This window comes from Euprymna scolopes, chromosome 1 (assembly GCF_053919585.1).
Source record: "Euprymna scolopes isolate OS-2025 chromosome 1, ASM5391958v1, whole genome shotgun sequence".
Classification (NCBI taxonomy): Eukaryota; Metazoa; Mollusca; class Cephalopoda; order Sepiida; family Sepiolidae; genus Euprymna; species Euprymna scolopes.
The window spans coordinates 170,600,999-170,627,423 of NC_136482.1; the positions used below are offsets into that span (position 1 = coordinate 170,600,999).

The 26,425-nt window shown below is 31.8% G+C and overlaps 1 protein-coding gene across 4 annotated transcripts in view; it reads left to right on the plus strand.

The window, feature by feature from the left end:
• LOC145277320 (uncharacterized) overlaps positions 1-26,425 on the plus strand; it is a 239,879-nt gene that overhangs the window by 182,272 nt on the left and 31,182 nt on the right. For all 4 annotated transcript variants that reach the window (XM_080128787.1, XM_080128789.1, XM_080128788.1 and 1 more), the window contains 4 exons: positions 1,499-1,564; positions 8,961-9,027; positions 16,537-16,617; positions 26,275-26,352. In XM_080128787.1, the coding sequence (XP_079984913.1) occupies positions 1,499-1,564; positions 8,961-9,027; positions 16,537-16,617; positions 26,275-26,352 (292 nt within the window). The remainder of the gene's footprint in view (positions 1-1,498; positions 1,565-8,960; positions 9,028-16,536; positions 16,618-26,274; positions 26,353-26,425) is intronic.

A 26,425-nucleotide genomic window follows, 5' to 3' on the forward strand; every position in this document is an offset into this window, starting at 1 on the left:
TACTTACATCAAATCTGTTGCCAAGGTTGCTGGAAAAATGGTTGTATCATTCCACCGTTTCAGAAGGTATCTCACGCCTGACGCAATCCTCTACCTGTATAAGAGGCGAATATGTCCTAAAGTGGAGTACTGGTGCCACATTTGGGAAAGAGCTGCTCGGAAGATTCTTATCCGGCCTTGACAGAGTTCAAAACCAGTTTTGAAACCTAGTAGGTGATGTCCTTTTCTTCTCTCTGCAACCATTTTACCACAGAAGAGATGCTGCAAGCCTGACTCTGCTCTATTATTATTTTCATGACGTGTTCATCTGAGCTTCAATTTATGTTTCCTCCCCCTCTGCCAAACTTTCACAAAAAGTACTTGTCTAGCTGCAATCACTAACAACAATTTCCTCCACTCTCTATCATTTTTTTATTACATTTTCACCCCAAACAAGGCACAGTGCCACATTGATGTAGGAGGCTACTATCAGGGACAGACGTTGCAGGGATACTATGTAGGGAGTTGAGCAGCAAGATGTCTGTTTACATTACATTTGAACTTCTGTATGTCAGTACAGTTGGGGAAGCAGGAACCCGCAAGGGAATTCCAAAGTCTAGCAGTTCTGGGAAAGAAACTATTAGAGTAGATGATGACTGCTTACATCTAGGGATCTCTGTTGGGTAAGGGCTGGGACTTTGCTGCTTGTCGGGTTTGTCGAGTGTATTTATGTCGAGGGGGTACAAGGGCTTGTAGTTCGTCAGAGCATCCACCATTAAAATATTTGTAGAACAGGCAGAGGGATGCAACATTTCGTCGATGGGACAGAGGTTGAAGCTTAGATGACAGTTCAGGACCTATCAGGTTGACGACACTTTTGAACCCTGTGCAGGAGTGAGAGACTAGTAGCAGATGCACCAGCCCAAATGTGACAACAATATGCCATACATCTGTACCTAATTCTAAATGCAAATTCCATGAACAAAGTTTCTTTCTTATAACTACCCACATATGGAACTCTGTTCTGCTAGCTTGCTTTCCATCTGACTACAACATGGTCATCTTCTAGTCCAATGCTGACAAGTTGAGCCATCCCTTTAAATAATCAAATTCTATCAAATTTCCACCACTATGGATCACTACGCTGTTCTCTCAGTGACCACCTTACACTTATTAACCCTTATCCTCGAGTGGCCTTCAGACCTTGATAAGCTGTGACTCCCTTGTAAAAAAAAAAAAAAAAAAAAAAAAAAAAAGAATTGTGGATGATGTTGATACATGTTTGCGTTCAGGTGTGTGTATTTGTCATTTAAGTTTATTGCTTGAACTGATTTTGATGACTTTGTATTTTCTTTTCTTGTACAACTTCAGCAAATAAATTTGTAACTCTATGCATTTACTATGTATTTCTTTTCCTTGATTTAAATTTGCATTTGTCTGCTACAAGTTATTCTATAATGAATAACTTAACATGGTTCAAATAAATTGCATTTATTTATCAATTATGTGTTATTTTTAGGTTATTTTGCCCTGGGTAGGTTTGGTCGACTAACTGTTGATTCTGTGCTCCTGATATCCCAAATAGGTAAGTATTGAATAAAAACAATTGATTTGTTGGTCCACCGACTTAGTCGGATTTGGACCTTTTAGAATTCACCCTTGTTTATTCTGCAATTATTTGCATGCAAAATTATCAAATGTTATCTGGGACTCCACACATTAAAAAAAAAAAGAAAAATATGCACACCCAACATGTTCAATTACATACTAATATAGTATAGAAAATATTAAGGGTACTGTTCAAAATTCTCAGAAGGTTACTGACTATGATATATGACAAAGGTTGTGGACTATAATAGCCAAGCTCTTCTGAACATAACAATCTAAACTTCAATCCATGTTCCTCCCACCCTCATAAAACATTCACAGCAAAGACTCATTTAGCTAAAACCACTGTCAACAATTTCCCTTATTCTCTATGTGTGCCTAAAACTAAACGAAAATTCAATGAGCAAAGTTTCTTTCCTAGAACACAATACTGCAGAACTGCTTCCCAGCTGATTATAACACGGTTGTTTTCAAATCCAATGTCAACAAGTTCTTATTGATCTGCCTCTTAAATTATCAAATCATATTCAATTTCCACCAATACCGATCATTGTGGTGTTGTCTTACTGGCCATCTGACATTCATTAATCCTTATCCTCAAATGGATTTTGAGCCTTCATAAGTGATTGCCTGCTCCCCCAGTTTAAAAAAATAAAAATGACCCAAATGAAGTAAATAATCCAAAACCTGTAAATAGTATCAATACCTCTACTCAAAAATATTCTCAAATGCAAATTAAAATATCGAAATTACAATTTTTTTTTTTTTTTTTTGAAGCATCAAAATCATTGGCGTTATATTTTTTTTTATCTTTAGCAATTCCATCAATAAAAAAAAAACATTTCTGAAAAGTCTACAAGAATCGATTCCTAAAGCTAAAACTGAATACCACCAGTTGTATGAATGTGTTTCATCCAAACTTCTATATGCATGTGAAATGTGCATTATGTGCAGAAGAAATATAAAAACCATAGAGCGTTTCCAACAACAAAAACAGAGACAAATTGTAAAACTAACAAAAGTTTTGCATCTGACCTCATTTACTAGTACTGATGCCACCATCATCCACCACCATCTCTGCTGGACAGGCCACATTTACAGAATCTTTTACGAAAAACACTCGTCTAGCTGAATCCACTGTCAAAAACTTTCCCCACTCTTTATCTATACCTAAATCAAAACATAGATTCCATGAACAAAGCTTCTTTCTTAGAACTGCACGCCTGTGGAACTCTGTTCCGTCTGCTTGCTTCCCACCTGACTACAACCTGGATGTCTTCAAGTCCAACGTAAACAAATTCCTGATGAACCACCCCCTTAAGTAGACACTTTATTAAATCTCCACACTAACGTACTGTACTTACAATAACCCTTATCCCTGAGTGGCTTCCTGGCCTTGATAAGTGGTAACCACCTTGTAAAAAAAAAAAAAAGGATCTGTCCAAGCTTTCCCCCCCCCCAAAAAAAATGCTCTATCACAAGCTTGTCAAATGTTTTAATATTGTGTAAAAATAAAACAAACATGAAAAATATACATAATTTATGCATATGCACACGTATAAAAATACAATAACTTAAAGGAATTCTAAATAGATGTAAATATTTTAAATATTTTACTTATTACATTCATTTGAAAGTAAACTCAATTTTTCTTGTTCTAATTTGTGAGAAAAGATTGATAATTTTCTCCTTAACTTCTGAATGACTGCTGAAGAACATTTTTTCAATTGAAAGCACTGCAAATGTACTTAGTCTTTCGCAACCCATGGTGTTCCTTAGAAAAGTTTTTATTCTTTTATTCTTGTCGTTTTGAGCAGTGGCCCCTCACTTTGGGGTTGGGATTTGAGTGTGATGTCTACTGATACCACTAGGTGGTCTGTGTTTCCGAGTGAACTGTGCGTTTTAAAGTTATCTTATTTATTGTGTGCATGATCAAAAGAAAATAGTTAAATAAAATTTATTTTGTGAAGTAGGAAGTATTTATTTGTATTATTTTTTTATTTTATGAGTATTTAAAATAAGTTCTATTGGAAGGCTATTTGTATTTTAACTTTTGAATAGTGTATTTTTTATTCAGATTATCTTTTAATTTTTTCGTTTTTAAATTAGTCTCTTAACTTTATTAATTAAAAATTTAGTCTATTGCTTTATCTGATAGTGTCAAATTTTTATGATAATACACATTTTAAGTTAATATTTCAAATAATAAAATGTTTATGTTAAAATTAGTCTTTTTGTTAATTAAAATTCTAGTCCATTGTTTTATTTAATCACATTAAATCTTTATGATAATACACATTTTAAGTTAATATTTCAAATAATAAAATGTTTGTTAAAATTAGTCTTTTTGTTAATTAAAATTCTAGTCCATTGTTTTATTTAATCACATTAAATCTTTATGATAATACACATTTTAAGTTAATATTTCAAATAATAAAATGTTTGTTAAAATTAGTCTTTTTGTTAATTAAAATTCTAGTCCATTGTTTTATTTAATCACATTAAATCTTTATGATAATACACATTTTAAGTTAATATTTAAAATGATAAAATGTTTGTTAAAATTAGTCTTTTTGTTAATTAAAATTCTAGTCCATTGCTTTATCTGAGCACATTAAATCTTTATGATAATACACATTTTAAGTTAATATTTAAAATGATAAAATGTTTGTTAAAATTAGTCTTTTTGTTAATTAAAATTCTAGTCCATTGTTTTATTTAATCACATTAAATCTTTATGATAATACACATTTTAAGTTAATATTTAAAATGATAAAATGTTTGTTAAAATTAGTCTTTTTGTTAATTAAAATTCTAGTCCATTGTTTTATTTAATCACATTAAATCTTTATGATAATACACATTTTAAGTTAATATTTAAAATGATAAAATGTTTGTTAAAATTAGTCTTTTTGTTAATTAAAATTCTAGTCCATTGCTTTATCTGAGCACATTAAATCTTTATGATAATACACATTTTAAGTTAATATTTAAAATGATAAAATGTTTGTTAAAATTAGTCTTTTTGTTAATTAAAATTCTAGTCCATTGCTTTATCTGAGCACATTAAATCTTTATGATAATACACATTTTAAGTTAATATTTAAAATGATAAAATGTTTGTTAAAATTAGTCTTTTTGTTAATTAAAATTCTAGTCCATTGTTTTATTTAATCACATTAAATCTTTATGATAATACACATTTTAAGTTAATATTTAAAATGATAAAATGTTTGTTAAAATTAGTCTTTTTGTTAATTAAAATTCTAGTCCATTGCTTTATCTGAGCACATTAAATCTTTATGATAATACACATTTTAAGTTAATATTTAAAATGATAAAATGTTTGTTAAAATTAGTCTTTTTGTTAATTAAAATTCTAGTCCATTGTTTTATTTAATCACATTAAATCTTTATGATAATACACATTTTAAGTTAATATTTCAAATAATAAAATGTTTGTTAAAATTAGTCTTTTTGTTAATTAAAATTCTAGTCCATTGTTTTATTTAATCACATTAAATCTTTATGATAATACACATTTTAAGTTAATATTTAAAATGATAAAATGTTTGTTAAAATTAGTCTTTTTGTTAATTAAAATTCTAGTCCATTGTTTTATTTAATCACATTAAATCTTTATGATAATACACATTTTAAGTTAATATTTCAAATAATAAAATGTTTGTTAAAATTAGTCTTTTTGTTAATTAAAATTCTAGTCCATTGTTTTATTTAATCACATTAAATCTTTATGATAATACACATTTTAAGTTAATATTTAAAATGATAAAATGTTTGTTAAAATTAGTCTTTTTGTTAATTAAAATTCTAGTCCATTGTTTTATTTAATCACATTAAATCTTTATGATAATACACATTTTAAGTTAATATTTAAAATGATAAAATGTTTGTTAAAATTAGTCTTTTTGTTAATTAAAATTCTAGTCCATTGCTTTATCTGAGCACATTAAATCTTTATGATAATACACATTTTAAGTTAATATTTAAAATGATAAAATGTTTGTTAAAATTAGTCTTTTTGTTAATTAAAATTCTAGTCCATTGCTTTATCTGAGCACATTAAATCTTTATGATAATACACATTTTAAGTTAATATTTAAAATGATAAAATGTTTGTTAAAATTAGTCTTTTTGTTAATTAAAATTCTAGTCCATTGTTTTATTTAATCACATTAAATCTTTATGATAATACACATTTTAAGTTAATATTTAAAATGATAAAATGTTTGTTAAAATTAGTCTTTTTGTTAATTAAAATTCTAGTCCATTGCTTTATCTGAGCACATTAAATCTTTATGATAATACACATTTTAAGTTAATATTTAAAATGATAAAATGTTTGTTAAAATTAGTCTTTTTGTTAATTAAAATTCTAGTCCATTGTTTTATTTAATCACATTAAATCTTTATGATAATACACATTTTAAGTTAATATTTCAAATAATAAAATGTTTGTTAAAATTAGTCTTTTTGTTAATTAAAATTCTAGTCCATTGTTTTATTTAATCACATTAAATCTTTATGATAATACACATTTTAAGTTAATATTTAAAATGATAAAATGTTTGTTAAAATTAGTCTTTTTGTTAATTAAAATTCTAGTCCATTGTTTTATTTAATCACATTAAATCTTTATGATAATACACATTTTAAGTTAATATTTCAAATAATAAAATGTTTGTTAAAATTAGTCTTTTTGTTAATTAAAATTCTAGTCCATTGTTTTATTTAATCACATTAAATCTTTATGATAATACACATTTTAAGTTAATATTTAAAATGATAAAATGTTTGTTAAAATTAGTCTTTTTGTTAATTAAAATTCTAGTCCATTGCTTTATCTGAGCACATTAAATCTTTATGATAATACACATTTTAAGTTAATATTTAAAATGATAAAATGTTTGTTAAAATTAGTCTTTTTGTTAATTAAAATTCTAGTCCATTGCTTTATCTGAGCACATTAAATCTTTATGATAATACACATTTTAAGTTAATATTTAAAATGATAAAATGTTTGTTAAAATTAGTCTTTTTGTTAATTAAAATTCTAGTCCATTGTTTTATTTAATCACATTAAATCTTTATGATAATACACATTTTAAGTTAATATTTAAAATGATAAAATGTTTGTTAAAATTAGTCTTTTTGTTAATTAAAATTCTAGTCCATTGCTTTATCTGAGCACATTAAATCTTTATGATAATACACATTTTAAGTTAATATTTAAAATGATAAAATGTTTGTTAAAATTAGTCTTTTTGTTAATTAAAATTCTAGTCCATTGTTTTATTTAATCACATTAAATCTTTATGATAATACACATTTTAAGTTAATATTTCAAATAATAAAATGTTTGTTAAAATTAGTCTTTTTGTTAATTTAAATTCTAGTCCATTGTTTTATTTAATCACATTAAATCTTTATGATAATACACATTTTAAGTTAATATTTAAAATGATAAAATGTTTGTTAAAATTAGTCTTTTTGTTAATTAAAATTCTAGTCCATTGTTTTATTTAATCACATTAAATCTTTATGATAATACACATTTTAAGTTAATATTTCAAATAATAAAATGTTTGTTAAAATTAGTCTTTTTGTTAATTAAAATTCTAGTCCATTGTTTTATTTAATCACATTAAATCTTTATGATAATACACATTTTAAGTTAATATTTCAAATAATAAAATGTTTGTTAAAATTAGTCTTTTTGTTAATTAAAATTCTAGTCCATTGCTTTATCTGAGCACATTAAATCTTTATGATAATACACATTTTAAGTTAATATTTAAAATGATAAAATGTTTGTTAAAATTAGTCTTTTTGTTAATTAAAATTCTAGTCCATTGTTTTATTTAATCACATTAAATCTTTATGATAATACACATTTTAAGTTAATATTTAAAATGATAAAATGTTTGTTAAAATTAGTCTTTTTGTTAATTAAAATTCTAGTCCATTGTTTTATTTAATCACATTAAATCTTTATGATAATACACATTTTAAGTTAATATTTCAAATAATAAAATGTTTGTTAAAATTAGTCTTTTTGTTAATTTAAATTCTAGTCCATTGTTTTATTTAATCACATTAAATCTTTATGATAATACACATTTTAAGTTAATATTTAAAATGATAAAATGTTTGTTAAAATTAGTCTTTTTGTTAATTAAAATTCTAGTCCATTGTTTTATTTAATCACATTAAATCTTTATGATAATACACATTTTAAGTTAATATTTAAAATGATAAAATGTTTGTTAAAATTAGTCTTTTTGTTAATTAAAATTCTAGTCCATTGTTTTATTTAATAACATTAAATCTTTATGATAATACACATTTTAAGTTAATATTTCAAATAATAAAATGTTTGTTAAAATTAGTCTTTTTGTTAATTAAAATTCTAGTCCATTGTTTTATTTAATCACATTAAATCTTTATGATAATACACATTTTAAGTTAATATTTAAAATGATAAAATGTTTGTTAAAATTAGTCTTTTTGTTAATTAAAATTCTAGTCCATTGTTTTATTTAATCACATTAAATCTTTATGATAATACACATTTTAAGTTAATATTTCAAATAATAAAATGTTTGTTAAAATTAGTCTTTTTGTTAATTAAAATTCTAGTCCATTGTTTTATTTAATCACATTAAATCTTTATGATAATACACATTTTAAGTTAATATTTAAAATGATAAAATGTTTGTTAAAATTAGTCTTTTTGTTAATTAAAATTCTAGTCCATTGCTTTATCTGAGCACATTAAATCTTTATGATAATACACATTTTAAGTTAATATTTAAAATGATAAAATGTTTGTTAAAATTAGTCTTTTTGTTAATTAAAATTCTAGTCCATTGTTTTATTTAATCACATTAAATCTTTATGATAATACACATTTTAAGTTAATATTTCAAATAATAAAATGTTTGTTAAAATTAGTCTTTTTGTTAATTAAAATTCTAGTCCATTGTTTTATTTAATCACATTAAATCTTTATGATAATACACATTTTAAGTTAATATTTAAAATGATAAAATGTTTAAAATTAGTCTTTTTGTTAATTAAAATTCTAGTCCATTGCTTTATCTGAGCACATTAAATCTTTATGATAATACACATTTTAAGTTAGTATTTAAAATGATAAAATGTGTGTTAAAATTAGACTATTAGATAATGCAATAGACTAAAATCAATAAAATAATTCAAATTTTAGTCTATCTGATCATATCAAATCTTTATAACACACAAGTTACTATTTCAAATGATAAAATGTTTGTGTTTGCTTTTTATTATGTTACGCATGTTATTCACACTGTTAAAATTTGTTCCTCTTTCAGGGTTTTGTTGTGCCTACCTAATTTTTATTTGTGAAAATTTATCAGATAACATCCACGGAATAACACTGTGAGTGAAGTTTGCTTTGTTTACTAATAATTCTACCGTTTACTAATACTTATAGAGTCAAACATAAGTGAGTTTCGTTTTTTTTTAATTTAGGAAGTTATGCAGTGTAAAAAATGCTTGCTTTAGGAGACTAAAGATTTCTGCTTGTGTTTCTGAATTTATTTATTAAACTAATTGTATTTACCCATTGTTTCCCAGCCAGTAGTGTATTTATTTGCAATTTCCTCTGTGTGTGTGTGTCTTTTTTTAACTATAGGGGTTGGGGGGCATAACATATTCTTTTTCATTCAAATCAAAATAACTTTAAACAAATATAGAGTTATGTCCTTTTTCTAAAAAAAAAAAAAGGAAAAAAAGATTTTAAATAATTCACTCATAGAAAAAGTATTTTCTGGGACGATTTAAATCAAATTACATATCATTAACATGCTGCAACAACACAAAAAATGTCTAACCAAAATCAAATATTGAAAAAAAAAGGAAGAAAGCTATCAATGGCAAAAGAATGATAGTCTACTTTACTTGATATTATATTAAACTCCATCTTGAATACTTTAATAGGATTCTGGCAGAGTATTTATATATTTATTTATTATCAAACTATTATCCTCATCTTTTTATAGTTGTTTAATGACGTTTCGGCCAACTATTCCTCTAGCCTTCATCAGGTTGTTAAACACGACAGGATAGAAATGCTGAATCTTCAACTGTATCTTCAATAATTACTGCCTTCCAGAGTTGTTGTCGCCTCACCACGTTTTGGCCAACTAATCCTCTGGTTGGTTTTGGGTACCGTTATCTTCAGACAATGCTCGCCTGGAACTGTAGAGAGTCAACATCTCTATCCACTGCGCCACGGGCCCCGAAGGGCAGCAGAGTAATTTTAAGAAATCCTTGCTATTCAGTTGGGCTTCTTTTTTTTTTCAGTTACAATTACATGATATATTAGCACTTAATGCACAGAAAGAAAAACCAGACTAAAATATTCGGATATAGCAGTAACATAGCATTATTATAACAGTAACATAGCGTTATTATAACAGTAACATTTTATATAAAACTAATAACGATGTGAACACAACATAAATGTCCTTTGTATGACTTGTAAATATATATAAAAATCCATGTAGCCAGTGAAAATATATGGGATGGGGAGGGGGAGTATGTTTCTATAATGTTGCATGTCAGGCTATTAGATTAGAAATGATCAGTTTATGCAGATTGATTAACGATCACAAGCCAGATGTTCACATCTATTGTGTTTTAGTTGCATTTTAAGATGACTTCCCACAGTCTTTTTTTTTTCATGTTTTAAGCTAATTCATTTAATGTTTTTTTTTTTTTTAAAGAACATAAAATATTGTCTGTTTGAAACATTTACATTTGAAACATGATTTAAATGCTATTGTGAACATTTATGTTTTATAGCTCAATTCTTCATGTAAAAATATCACTTTCTTTCCTTTGTTACAAGTTGGACATAATTTGAATAGATAGCCCCAAACAAGGCACTGAACAAGAAACATATTGGAATGCACATATCCATGAAAAAAGAAAATAAAAAATAAACAAGCTTATGCCAGATCATTTTTACCTAAATTCTAGGAACATTAACATTAAATAATTATGTAAAACTATTTGTGTACCTCTATTCATTTTATATAAAATAAAACGTTTTATTAACTGTTTGCTTATATATATATATATATATATATATATATATGCGCGGATGAAGTCAATCTGTCAGGATGACAAAGACCATCTAATCACACTAATAAATTTAAATGGGGGTTTGTTTAAAGTAAAGCTGGTTTATGCAGAGTGAGTGTCGCTCTCTCGTCCCAGCCAGCCTGATCCAATGGCAGGACAGGGGTCGAAACAGCTGGAGACGAGGTGGAATGAATGCAAGAGCTGTGTCAACATCCTTCTGTATTCAGCGCCTAGTATTCCCAAACAGTCACTCATCTGATATTTGCCAGTGTTAATGTTACTTAACTCTAGTTATTTAATGAGAAGTAGTGTGTCAATGTACTTATGCTTTGTGTGCATGTTGGTACACACACACACATATCAAGGCAATAGGAATTAAAAGTTTACTCAATAAATACAAGTGTAAACTTCGATCAAATATAAATATTATGATTACATATTAATATATTAATCCCAATCAAATAAAAAAGCTCAATACAAACACCATAGGAAGTAGAGTTTGTCATGAGGAAAAGAAATCAAGACTGTAAATTAAAATTTACAAGTAAATTTATTGATCGACAGAATACTCCAAAAAACAATTTTCAAATAATCCTGATCCTGCAAAGTTTCAAAGAATGCTATTCTTCTCTTCAGAGGAAAGAAAGAAATTAGCAAATGATTATTATTATAGCAGAGCTAAACTTTGTTGGTTTATAACATTAAATGAAACAGCACTTTATGATGGTTATAAAATGCAAAAGAAAAAATGAAAAAAAGTGTTCATGTCAGTTAAAACATGCGAAAATAGGGGGAAAAGGAGGGGGGGAAACAAACCGGATATACTCTGGAGTGCATGAAGACTCACTCAATGTTAAATCCAAAAAATGAAGAAAATTTGTTAAAAGCAAATAGTTATAAGTTAACGTCACTGACTTTGAACTTTTGACTGTTTGTCTTTAAAAAATTTCCTTCGCTTTTTGGATTTACCATCTAGTCTGCACTCTAAACCTTCTATACCCGTTTTTTTTCTTTTCATTCCGTTTTTTTCCCATGTTTTAACTGACATGAGCACTTTTTTTTTCTTTTGCAATTTATGACTAACCATCATAAAGTGCTGTTTCATTTAATGCCATAATCAGCAAATTTTAGCTTGACTACAATAATAATTTGCTAATTTCTTTCTTTCCTCTGAAGAGAAGAATAGTATTCTTTGAAACTCCGCAGAATCAGGATTATTTGAAAATTGTTTTTGGAGTATTCTGTCGAACAATAAATTTACTTGTAAATTTTAATTTACAGTTTTGATTTCTTTTCCTTTTATATATATATATATATATATATATATATATATATATATATATATATATGAATGTGATAATTATATTATCTTTAATAAAGTAAACCTATTAAGATGGTGAAAGCTCTACACGGTTAAGTGAAGCAATTCATATATTAAAAGATCGGTTTCTCTTTGTATATCATATCTGTGTAATGCTAACTTTTTTCTTGTGATGAGAAGCATTTAGCTTCAAAATACCATGATCTAAAGAGGTTTTTCCTTTTTATCCATCTCTAACATAATCATTCTTTCTCTTTTTTAGAGTCTTTTTTCTTTTCTGGTGACGTCATTTTACATGCATATGTGCGTCTGTGTTATGTTACACTTCTACATCTTGATTAACAATCCTATTTATGTTCTCTTTGTGCATTGGTGAACAACTTCATCTCCATTCTTCTGCTGATAAACTTATTCTCTTTCTCTCTCTCTCTCTCTCTCTCACGCTTGGTGGTGGGGGAGGTCGATAGCATCACACTACTTTCATCTGAAGAAGCAGATCCAAATTATGTCAGTTTCCATTAATCTTCTCTAAGACATGAATTTTAGCTGAAAGATGAATAGGATCTCTTTAATGATGGATCACTTAAAAAATTACAACAAAACTTTAAAAAATAAAAAAAGAAGTAGTTTCGAACAATGAATTATTTTTGAATTACAATAACACTCTGAAACTTAACAATATACAGTTTTTACTTGTGTCTGACATAATGACATACCTTTTGCTTGAATCCAGCAAGAAGATCTTTTTCAAGTTAAGAATAGAATGTTAGATATTAAATATTATTCAGGTATGATTGGGTGGTCTCAAGTTCAGACCTTCTAAGTGATTGCATTTTGAGCGTCGCCTGCATTGAGGATTGAAGAGCCAGTTCGACAGAAAGATTTCCATGTTTGGCAAGATATACCTAAAGAGGGTCGAAGCTTACATTGGCTGAAACATTGTAATAATAACACTGAAGATTAGAAAATAGTCCCAATAATCTAAATATGAATTTGGGGGGGTATTTATTTTAGGGGGGGGGGGACGCTCCTTACTCCATTGAATGCTAATAATTCCACCTTACTTAGGGGACTATTCACTACAGAAACTACAATCGTGTGATTGAAAACATACTCTTTTGATGGAATTATTTATTTATTTTTTTAAAGTGATAATTGGTGTCAAGATTTGATAACAAGTCAATAACCAATGTTTATATTGTAGATTGGACTAGACAGCACTGGATTGCTTTACAGTTTTCAATCTTGTATGTTATGGGAATCGATTCGTAATTAGTGTACGAGTTTGTGTTTGTGGTGCAGTAGGAAAGAAGCAACAGGCTGATGTTTTTACATTTTTATCCAGTTGTCAGTGTAATATATGTTCAGTTTCAGGGAGAGATTTTCGGGTATTGCCTCTTAGTTTGGGAACATGGTGGTAGTAGTGATGGTAGTGGTTTTATTGACTGCTGTTCATAAAGCAGTATAGAATAAGAAAACAAGTTTCATTCTAACATTTAAAAACAGCTTTTATTGATTATCTTTGTTAGTAGGTTGTATAGAAAAAGGGTTAGTCTGGAAAATGTTCCTGCATGGAGACATAAAGATTATACAGGCCTGTTGAAATAGAAAAGAGCTCATGTGTATGTGTTGAAGTTATGGTCCGTAGCCATGATGTATTATTTGTCTCCTTAAAGTTAGTAGTAGAAACGTGCATCATGAAAGATTAGAGACAATACTGTAGGATGAGAAAGAGAGTTTGTGTGTGGACCACATTCAAGTCTGTGCGTGGAGGTAGCCATGTTGGCTTCTTTGTATTTATGTCTTAGTTGAACCCCGAGCCTGAGTTCTGTTGAGTCTCAAGAGAGAAGTTGGTGACAGGTCTGTTCTACCTGGAGTTGTTGTCAGTCCAAGATCTTGGGGAAAAAAGAGAGAGTGCTGGTTTAACCTTTTTTTAAACTCTGTCATGTGACTTAGAGCTGTTTTGATTGGACAAGCCAGAAAAGAAGTACATTCAAAATCTCAAGCCGCAAGAATTCGCTCCTCCTGATGCGGTCATCTGCTACAGCAACATCGACAGTGTTCACCGGAGTTGGAAAGGTGTTCTCTGATTCTCTTGAGCGTCTGCCACAATCCTGTTCCCTCTAGAGTATATGATCTGCTTGGATTAGATCTGCTGTCTACTCGCCGGAATATAACAGTTGCTTCTGTTGCCTACAGATTATTTCATGGTTCTTGCCCCACCGCAATGCTTAAATACCATCTTGTGCTATGATTGAATAGACCAAACCTGCGATGATATTTATTCACATCAGACCTCATCATAATCACATCAGTGTTTGATGATGTAGATGTACCGGCGATGTCTTTTCGCATTGTGTTCTGCAGTCCTGAACATGCTGCCTCAGAGTTGTGTGAATAAACATGTATCTCTGTCATATTTTCAGAGTTCTACGTTGGCTAGGTAGAGAAAAGGGCATCCCCCACTAAGCCACAAAGTCTATTTTGTACTCTGTCAAGGCAGGATAGGCTGTTTTTAGCAGCTCCTACCCAGATATGGCAACAGTATTCCATCCTTGGACGTACTTGGCTTTTATATAGATAGAGAATTGCATCAGTAGTGAGATATCTTCTGGAGCGGTAGAAGGATCCCACCATCTTTCCAGTGGCCTTGGCAACAGACTTGATGTACGTGTTCCATTTCAGATCAGGAGTAAAGGTTAAACCCAGAAGCTTGTCAAAACACGGAGCCTCACCCAGACGAGAGCCATCCATCACAATTGATGCCAGATGGGGATCAGAGCGTTGATGATGTAAGGATAGGAGTTTGGTTTTGGATGCATTAAAGGTAACCAGCCACATCTTCCCCCACTGAACCACGCGCTCGAGATCAGAGGAGAGAGAATCAGAGAGAACTTTGTCATTTACAGCCTTTGATGTGTTGCCGTAGATGGTTGTGTCATCAGCATAGATGTCAACGAATGATTTAAGTATGTGTTTAGGGAGGTCATTGATGTAGATCAGGAAGAGAGTTGGGCCCAGGATTGACCCCTGGGGGACTCCAGCATTTATATTGCAGGCCTCCGATTTTTGTCCATCGACCACTACTCTTATGAGCCTATCGGAGAGAAATGATTTAATGATTGAGAAAACATTTCCAGTTATACCGTAGCTGGAAATCTTGTGAAGTAGACCCTTATGCCATACCTTGTCAAAGGCCTTTGATATGTCAAGAGCAATTGCCCTAGAAAGAAAGCCTTTGTCAAGAGATTTACTTATCCTGTGGGATATAACCGTCAGCACATCTGCGGTGGATCTTGCAGAGCGGAAACCATATTGTGTGTCACTAAGAAGGTTATTATTATATAGTAGAGCTGACATTTATTCAATGTAGCCACCCTCAGCCTCAATCACCATCTCGATATGGGTCCGGAACTGGGAGCATACCTTTTCCACAGGCGGCGGTGGGAGCTCGGAGAATGCACGGTGGATGGCAGCAATCAAGCTGGCTTTGGTGATGTTCTCGACATATGACCAAATGAAGTAGTCAAGTGGGTTCAAGTCAAGGGAGGAGGGAGGTTCAGTAAGAGAAGGGTACAGTGTTGTAGCACTCCTTCTGAAGCCAAGTTAGGATCTCTTTGGACTTGTGGGCCGGCGCCGTCCTGCTGCCATACCCAGGGTCTGCCAATGGCCACCTAATTGCACCAGGCGATCACCACACTCTTCAGCACATCCAACTACACTTTGGTGTTGACTTTCAAGCCAACTTCAAAGATGTAAGGTGGCATAATGTGGCTCTCACGTGAAAGACCATAACTGTGGCCGGAAACTTTGTTTTCATCACCTTGGGAACATCCCTGTTATTTGTGGCAATCCAGCGAATCATTTTGAGGGTGCTGGGAATGGTCTTGTCATAACTTGGATCGATAGAGAGCATGAGTTGTATAGCAGTGCATCTCCAATCTCGCCCGTTGAACATTGTATCACTTTCAGACATGATAGAAGGCTCCTATTGCTCTTGGGATTTGTACACAACTGGCCAACTAGTAGATGGGTTGCAAGAATAAAAGAAAACCAGTTTTCATCAAATGGAAATGGAATCCTGTCGTCTTTTCTAAGGTGACAATTTTATCGTTCCACCCTGTGTGTTAAAAATCCAACCGTGTGTTTAACTTTGCTTTTGGAAGGAAGCCATTAAATAGACAATTTTAGTACATTGGATAGAAATACATTACGCTTTTGCCCAGAGCAATACCGAGTAGTCCTACTAGCAAAATATAAATTCAAGATTGGAGAAGGCGGGGAAGGTTGACAAAAAATATTGTTTGTTTTTTTCTTATGTTGGCTAGTCATAATTGATTATTTTATTTTATTTGTTTTTTGTAAGACGAAAGCTATTGATGACAAAACCCAAGAACCTGGCTAATTTTTTTATACATATATAAGCTTCATTTTATTTTTATTCTTATTCATATTTTTTTTTTTTTTCTTTGTTGCAGCTTTGAATGTCTGGGCATTTTATTACCTCCACTCTGTCTCCTTACCCTCTTCAGACACCTGAACAGTTTATCAATATCCAGGTAAGAAGAAAGAAAGTCGTGTTTGCTAATGGCTAATTAGCACGAATGTCTACTTTAAGATTTTGAGTTATGCTACGTCAACTTTTTGAGTTTTACCACGATTTTTTATTTTCTCATTATGTAAATAGAATATATTTATTTTCTAAGTCTTATATAGACACTAGCGAGGGGTACCCGGCGTTGCCCGGGTGTTTGGAGGTGTGTGGGGAGGGGAGGGGGGTTTAAAAAAAAAAAAAAAAAGTAAGTATGAGGATTGAACCCGTACCGTTGAGGGAAAGTTGTAAATTAAAGTGTGAAAAAAAAAACGTGCAACGTTAACCATTGCCCCACCATGAGATGCTAACGGAAACACGTTTGAATTTATTTAATTACTTGCAGGTATGCGTTTTAATGAGTTAATGAGGTCAAGTTTGACTGCGGGATTTCATTTACTGTTGAACGCTTTTTTTTTTTCCCCCCAAGATGTTATAGGAAAAAGACTAACCCACATACGGTGAGCGACAAATGTTGAATATTTATCTTCCCGAAATCGAGCAAATTAAATAGACAGGCGAGCTTTGTTGTTAACTGTGAGATATTACAATTTATATGTGATATAAAAAGTTTTAAAAAGTTGTGAAGCGAGCGACCGCTTCTCTGAAAGAAGCCTTTTGTAGACACACAGAAAAAGCGAACACACATACATACATACATTTTCGCTTTTATATTTATAGATTATACGGATTTCATTAGACATATATTTTTACTATCATGTGGAAATATGTGCGTGTGTGCCTGTGTGGGGAGGTTGATTGTCTAGATGAATGATCGAGTTTGGATTTGAGATAAATGAATAGTTGTACCGTGACAAGTCGTATCAAATCTCAGCTCGGTTAATGATTTCTTCTGGCAGTTAGAAAAACAGGACAGCTTTCTATTGGCTGGGTATCATTGGACAATTGGAGTGAAGAATGGAATTTTTAAAATTTCTTGTTTTAACAAGAAAAATAGATGCTTGTCCAGAATCTCCCCTATATTAAAAACAAAAATTAAGAAAAATCTATATGTTGTACATGCTTGTCACAAAAACAAAATATCGTATTCTAAAAATCACATAAATTGATCAAGTAGTTCTATTTTTATAAAGAAAATCAATTTTAAGTGAATTTGAATATTTTTTCCCCAATATCTCCATGTTAAAAATGACATTCTTAAATCCTGCAAGTTTAAATTATTTGGAGTTCTCTCCCTTATTTTCAAGATGGTGTCGTAATATCATTACTGTTTAGCAACAAAAAATGGGTGCTTGTTGAGAATTCCCCTATATTAAAAACACAAACATAAAGAAAAATCTGTATAATGTATGTACCTGTGAGAGAAAGAAAACGTTTCTATATGGAACTCACACCTTTGACGAGATTCTATTTATTTTTAGGCGATTGTGGGAACACCTTGACAAACTTGTGAACAAAGAAGAAAAAAAATTATTTTAGAATGAGGAATCAATGTTGCAATATAAATATAACATAAAATGATCTTCCCATTCTGAGCCCTTCTATCCTCTTAAGGTAGTCATTTTTTTTTTTTTTTTTTTCCTATAGGAAATAAATTCTGTGCATTTTTAGGGTATTGGGAGTCTACATTTTCAGGTCGTTATGTGTAGGTTTTATGAACTTTTTTTTTTTGGTTAGAGGGAGAGATTTACACTCAAACTTAAGGTTTGTAGGTTAGGGTTATTATTATTATTAATTTTTTTTCTTTTTGTAATAACCCTTTACCATAACTCTCCTCTCTCTCTCCAGCACAAAAAAAAGCATAGAATTTTATCTCCCAGAACAAAAAATATTGGAGGGGGAGGACATGATTTAGTTGGGAAATTAGTAGGGATGTAGACCACCTAGGTTAGGGAATTCATCTCAATTTCAGCAATTTTTTTTTTTTTTTTTTTCATTTATCACTCACATGTGCCCGGTTTAATTGAGTCTTGTTGTTAGTCTAATTTTAGCATCTAAATCAAATAAGACATTTTCGAAGTAATCTGTTTGTCAAGGTGATTTGTCATTTTTATTTACAAAGCGTCCAGACATTGATTCACAGAAACCTGTTGTATCTTTGCGTCTGATTTAAGATTAAGTTGACACAACTGAAAGAAAACAAACTCGCAAAGATTCAATCACAAATCTTAATCTCTGAATTTATGCACTTAGCATTTAAGCAATATTCTTCTTTCAAATGAATTGAGTACTTTCAGTTATCAGTATCGTAGGAAAATATAAATCAATCAATAGGTTCATTTTAATACAATATAATTTCTCCCACTAGCAGTTTCATTTGCTTTAATGGAATATGCTCTGATAAACTAATAACATTTGTGCCTCCTCAACGTACACACTACCGACTAATCTGACAAGCAAGCAGCAAAATCACATCTCTTTACTGTTGAGGTTCCTAGATGCCAGAGAGTCTTCTACTCTAATAGTTTCTTCACTGAGACTGCCACACTTTGGAATTCCTTCCTTTTTTCCTGCTTTCCTTTCTCTGCTAACCTGCATAAGTTTAATGTAATGTGAACAGACACCTCGCTGCTCAACTCCTCACAGTCACCTATTCGTCACAGTTCTAAATAGTAGCTCCTTACATCCAAGTGACAATATGCCTTGTTTAGGGTGAAAAAGAATGAAAAAAAAGGTAGTAGGATCCTGGCTGTTTAGTTACACTGATGAGTCATATAGATGATGAAACACATATCTATGAATAACATATATATATATATATATATATATATATATATATATAAGTGCATTTGCTTATGTTGAAAAGAAATGATAAAGTGTTCACTTAAGAATTAAGAGTTAAAATACAAATTATTTATTTATAAACTATATATAAAATTAAATCAGTTGGATTTTCAAAATCAGATCCAAATATCAATTCCATCTGACATATCTATATTTGATTCAAGCTAGCCTATTTTTATTAGTTTTCCCCCACTGTTATAGGCATGAATATATTTTATTTCACTTCAGTTTATATCTTTATTCTGAAAATACTTATTCTGGCTAAAAAAGCTGTTAAGGTGGGGACAGATTGAGGCATTAGTATTGGTTGGCATAAAACAAAAAGTAATGATAGTGGCTTTAATGAGTTGACAAGATTTTGGATGAGTCTTATTAGTATAACTTCAATGAAATAAAATATGTGATTGAATTCTAATATGTTGCAGAAAAGGGTGTATTGGTGATTATTCAATTTAATGGCTCTTTTATGCTCATAGATTCTTATCTAGGTTTTGCTGTGTTTCACCAATGTAGATTTCATCACATTCTTTGCATGAAATGAAATATATACCAGCATTAGGTGTAAAGCCATTCTTTAAAAATACATGTAAATTCATTCCACCCAAATAGATGTTGATCAGTTTGTTTTAATACGGTGTCAAATTAAGAGAATTCTTTCTTTATGCAGCCCTTTGCATTGCCATTTAATTCTAAGGATCCTTTCAGGCTGTGTTGGTTAAGTATTAGATGGTAAGTGGTGTTGTATTGTATGGTTTTCTTCTCGATACACTCACAGATGGATTCTGGGTGCTTCTGTGCCAAGAGGGATTCAGAAAAGAGAAATTCCCATGTTAGTTGTCCAGAGTTACAGTCTGATCTATTTCTGAGATGTTGTTAAAGACTGGAGATGGCTGAGAAGGCTTCCCTTTGTTTCATTAGATTATGAAGGAGATGGTGTTAATCACCGATAGGTTTTGCGATCTCTGTTTTTGTCACATGACCTAATATTAGTGTTAGGACAATTAATAAGAATCAGGAATCGGAAAAATCAGAACCTTTGGGGGCATTGGAATCGGAAAAAAATCATGCCTATTTTCTGATGCGAAAAACAATCCATTTTAATTATTTAGTTTTATTTGATTTTGTTTAAAACAAAATCTTCCACTGCTGGTAGTAATAATAAAATAATAAATACTTATTGATTTATAAACAATTGGAATCGGTAATTGCATCAGAATCAGGAAAAATATTGGAATCGTCTCATCACTAGTTAATATATACACCAACTAACTCGGCTACTAGAATATTTAACACAATTTCACACTTTTCCTTTATTTATTTATTTATGTAATTTTATGTTATTACAAAAATTTGGATCAAAGTGTAGTATCTGTGCCTAAATTTGGCCTCATCTCTTCGGAAACCTCCCAAACCAAGTGTACTAAAAAGAACAGGAAGAAAGGGGCATATTTTAAATGACCTTAACCATAGGAAAGTGCTATGTCCCCATGTTAAGTTCATGTCATATCCTACTCAAGTGTGTGAAGGGATGTAAACATCAACTTATAATGCTATGGAGTCAATTGGGACAGAATTTTGAATTTTTCACATTTTTGAACACAATTCAATTATTTGCTTTAAAAATACCAAAATTGTATTTAAAAGTAAGACATTAATACTTTTTTAAACCAATGTTTGATCTTCATTAATTTACTTATTATTATTGACTAGTGGGGGTACTCTCTGTTGCCCAGTTATCTGGAGGCGTGTGTGTAAGGGGAGAGGGGGTAAAGTAAAGAATAAGCGAAGAAATAACCCTGTTTAATTATCTAAATAAAAATAAAAACGATGTTAAACTTCTGTAAAAAAATCGGCAAAACCAAAATAAAAAAAAAGCAAACAAACGTAAAACTTCTTTAAAAAAAGAAATTGGAAAAACAGAAAGCATAAATCAGGGAAAAAGATGATAAACGTGTTTGAAAAGCGAAACCCAAAAAACACTGCAAAAAACGGGGAAAAAAAATGGCATAAATAACCCTTCGATTCGCTTAAATCCAATGGTGCGTTTCACCCAGTTCATTCCAGTTTTTTTTAATTAACTACAAAACAAAATAAAGCGAAATGAAAAATAGCATAAATAACCCTTCAATTCACTTTAATCCAATGGTGCGTTTCACCCAGTAGAAAACGTAGAACGAAAAGGAACGTTAAAATGTCATTCCATCTTTTTTAAGCAACTACGAACCCAAACCGGTGTTTCTTCATACTGTCCCTTGTGAACGGATCCACAACGGTGTAAGTGGTAGCGGAAGTAGGAGGAATTTATTAGAGAGAAAAGATTTTACAACTTCCATTGATTCTAATCGATTTTGACAGTGACCTCTCACCAGAAAAAATATAGGAATCCACGATTATCGAGGAAGTGTAGAGGTAATAGGCCTATACATACCTCAGATAATGTGCTGCAGTTTGGGCATATTACATTTGCATGAAATGTCTTGATTTTCAATCCTATTAAGGTCAAAATCAGAGGGGAAAATATGAGTTCATTTTATATATATAGGGATGAAAATCAAATGAAGGAAAGCATCAAATATATTTTTATTTTAGCATCTTTATTAAAATCCAATTTAAATTGATACAGAATGCCAAATATACAATATGATATATATTATTTATTTATTTTACTTATAAAACAGTTATCTTCAGGCACGTGTTTCATCACAACACAGCTCATCAGCTGACTCTACTAGGACTCAAATCTCTAACCATAGGTACTATGATCGGTTGCAGATACCATTAAGCGATGATGCTTCAGTTGAAAATATGGGCTATTTTTATTGCTTTTAGAATTATGTCGAATTTTTGTTTTTGTTGATTTTTTTTAACAATAATTAAATTCGGTACTAATCAAACAGTTATCTACAGACACATGTTTCGCCATATCAGGGCTCATCACCATGAGTATACAGTATAATATAGAGGACGAATTATGACTTGAATTGGTGGCATCATGTTATGAATGTTGAAGTCAAATATATTTGTTAAAACTGAAAGAACGATCCTGTTTACAACGAATATAACAATAGTACAATTCAATTACAAAATAAAAACTTAAGCTAATGTACAGGGAATAAAGGATTACCAATAAATGTGTTATAACTGATAATATAAACTGATGAACTTTGGTAGATATATCCAAAAAGCTATGTATATGATCTCAACAAGTACAGAATTTAAAAGTAACTTTATTTGTGTTAGAAATACTTTTATGAACAAAAAGTTAATCCCACAATGCAATGTGTGCAAGTTTGTATACTCGAGACCAGAAATCTGTATTTTATTAATTTTAGTCTAAAATTGTGTTTTCTTTAAGCAAAAAAGAAAGAAAAAAACTAAAAAATATATCTTTAAAAAAGATATTCCGATGAAATGATAAAATCAAACCACAATTTATTCCGATGAAAAGATAAAATCAAACCACAATTTTTAAAACTTGTTTCATTTTAGTATTCAGCTTATTCGATTCTCTTTTAATAGTTTACTGGAAAACATGCATGTATTTTTCACCTAAAAATGAATGTTTTTTTTTTTTTTTTTTTTTTTTTTTTTACATGGAGTTCACCACTTATCAAGGCCCAATGGCCACTCAGGGATAAGGGTTATTGTGTGTACAGTAATCAAAGGGATTGTGTAGCAATAGTATTGGAGAATTGGTAAGGTGTCATTACTTAGAAGGGGGCGGTTCATCAGAAATTTGTTTGTGTTGGACTTGAAGACATCCAAGTTGAAGTCGGGAGGGAAACAGGCAAGCGGAACAGAGTTCCACAGGCGTGCAGTTCTAAGAAAGAAGCTTTTTTCATGGTATCTACGTTTTGATTTAGGCACAGATAGGGAGTGGGGAAAATTATTGACGGTGGTTTCAGCTAGTTGGGTGTTTTTTTAGAAAGATTGGCGAGGGGGACCAGAGAATGGAGCTCAGACGAGCACCTGCCATGGAAATAACGATAGAACAATGACAGGCTCGCTACGTCTCTTCTGTGGGAAAGAGGTTGCAGGGTAGAGAAAACGGCATCCCCCACCAAGCCACGGAGTCTATTTTGTACTTCGTCAAGGCAGGATAGGCTGTTTTTTGCAGCCCCCGACCAGATGTGGCAGCAGTACTCCATCTTTGGACGTACTTGGCTCTTATATAGATAGAGAATTGCATCATTAGTGAGATATCTTCTGGAGCGGTAGAAGGATCCCACCATTTTCCCAGTGACCTTGGCCACAGACTTGATGTATGTGTTCCATTTAAGATCAGGTGTAAAGGTCAAACCCAGGAGCTTGGAGACAACTATATTGTAGTCAGCTGGAAAGCAAGAAAACGGAAGACAATTCCACAGGCGTGCAGTTCTAAAAAAGAAGCTTTGTTCATGGAATCTACGTTTAGGTTTAGGCACAGATAAAGAGTGGAGGGAATTAGTGATAGTATTTTCAGCTAGACGAGTGTTTCTTGTGAAAGTTTGGTGAGGGGGGACCCTGGACAAGTTCAGTCGAATACTTGCCATGAAAATAACGATACAGCAGAGACAAGCTCGCAACATCTCTTCTGTGAGATAGAGGTTGCAGAGAAGAGAAAAGGACATCTCCTACGAGGCTACGAAGTCTATTTTAAACTCTATCAAGGCAGGACAAGTCCTTTCTAGCAGCTCCTGCCCAGATGTGGCAACAGTATTCCATCCTTGGACAAACCTGTGTATATAGCATTAGCAGTGAGATATTTACTGGATCGATAGAAGTATCCCACCATTTTTTCAGCGGCCTTGGCAACAGATTTGATGTATGTGTTCCATTTAAGATCAGGAGTAAAGGTCAAGCCAAGAAGCTTGTCAAAACTTGAGGCCTCCTCAAGACGAGAGCCATCCATTTCAATTGATGCCAGATGGGGATCAGAGCGTTTATGATGTAGAGATAGGAGCTTGGTCTTAGATGCATTAAAGGTAACCAGCCACCTCTTTCCCCACTGTATCATGCGCTCAAGATCAGAGGAGAGAGAATCAGAGAGAACATCATCATTTACGGCATTTGGTGTGTTGCCATAGATGGTCGTGTCATCAGCATGGATGTCAACGAAAGATTTTAGTATGTGTTTTGGGAGATCATTGATGTAGATCAGGAAGAGAGTTGAGCCCAGTATGGACCCCTGAGAGACTCCAGCATTAATACTGTGGGCCTCTGATTTCTGCCCATCAACCACTACTCTTATGAGCCTATCAGATAGAAATGATTTAATGATAGAGAAAACATTTCCAGTTATACCATAGCTGGAAATCTTGGTAGTAGGCCTTTATGCCAAACCTTATCGAAGGCCTTTAATATGTCGAGAGCAATTTCCCTAGAAATGAAGCCTTTGTCGAGAGAGTCGCTAATCCTATGAGATTAGCACATCTGCTGTAGATCTAGCAGAGCGGAAACCATATTGCGTGTCGCTAAGAAGGTTATTTCTGCTGAAGTGGTTGACTACTTCTCTATTTATTGTGGATTCCAGCAACTTACTCATGACACACAGGAGATTTATTGGTCTATACTGAGAGGGGGATGACTTATCACCTGAATTCTTAAATACAGGGCATACTGATGAGGTTTTCCAGAGTGTTGGAAAGCACTTCTCCTTAAGGCAACGCTTAAACAGTTTGGAAAGTATGGGGGCAAGTTCTGGTTGTAATTTTTTTAACACTATAATTGGAATACCGTTGGGACCAGTTTCTTTACTGGAATCAAGGTTCTTGATTAGCTTGGCGACCTCATGCACAGATATTTGTATGTTGCATAGCATGTTATCTGTTATAGGAGGGAATATGGGGAGTTGATGGCCTTCATCACACAGGGTTTTTGGCAAATAGTTTGGCCTTGTTGGATGCTGTCGAGATGACCTCTGGTCCATTGATAATGGTTGGGATAGAGTGTACGTTTCTGTTCAAGATCCTATTTGTCATTTGCCAGAACTGGTGGGAACCAAGCTGCTGCTCAGCTACTTTGGACTTAACAGATTGCGCATATAGTTCTCTTGCATTTTTTATTACTCTTTTACAGTGGTTACTGGCGGTTCTGAAAGCAGCTTTAGTTTCAATGCATCTATTACATTGGTAGCTATGGAAAAAGTGATTTCTGTGTGCGATGGCAGCAGCACATTCGGGGCAGAACCATGGCTGGCTGTTAGGTTTTTGTTGGAATTTTTTGGATGGTATGAATTGGCCTATGCCTACAAGTAACCATTCGGTCAGATCTGATGCTATAGAGGACACATCCTTTTTAAACATAGAATGGAGAGGGAGATCAGATATGAATGTACGGAAGCTATCCCAGTCCGCCATAGAGTATCGGTATACAGTACGGTGGAGAGGTACATCTGTAGATTTATTATATTTCATTTTTATCTTAACTGATACAATGCAGTGGTCGGAGGATCCCAGAGGAGATAGAACGGAACATGAGCATAGCTCAGGGGAAGTGGATAGAAAAAGGTCTAGGAGGCTTGCGAACTGACCGGTACTATCGGGCACACGGGTGGGCTCGCGGACAATCTGAGTGAGGTCATAGGCAATGGCAAAATCATGACAGAACCTCCCCTCCTCATCAGTCTTATTTGAGTGGGTCAGCCATTCCACATTATGGACATTGAAGTCACCGCAAATGTGAATGTTAGCCGAGGGATGAGCAGACAGGATGTGGTCAAATTTTTCTGATATACCATTTTTTTTCATTAAACAAAAAATGTTATTTTTCTATTAATTTCTACCTATTAAAAAATTTTCTATTCTTGATTAGGAAAAGGCAAAAAACAACAACAAAAAAAAAGTAACATATTCCATTAATTTAAATCTTATTCAATTTTTCTTATCCTTTTCTCCATTAGTGTGTTTGCTCAGTGTTCCAGTCTTTTAGCCTTTGCTGTCGTATTCTGGTTTGATTTCCAACATATTCATGTGGTCACGTAAGTTCAAAAGTTTTTTTTTTTTCTTTTTTATTATGTACATTCAAAGTCAGATTTACTATTAAACTAAAGT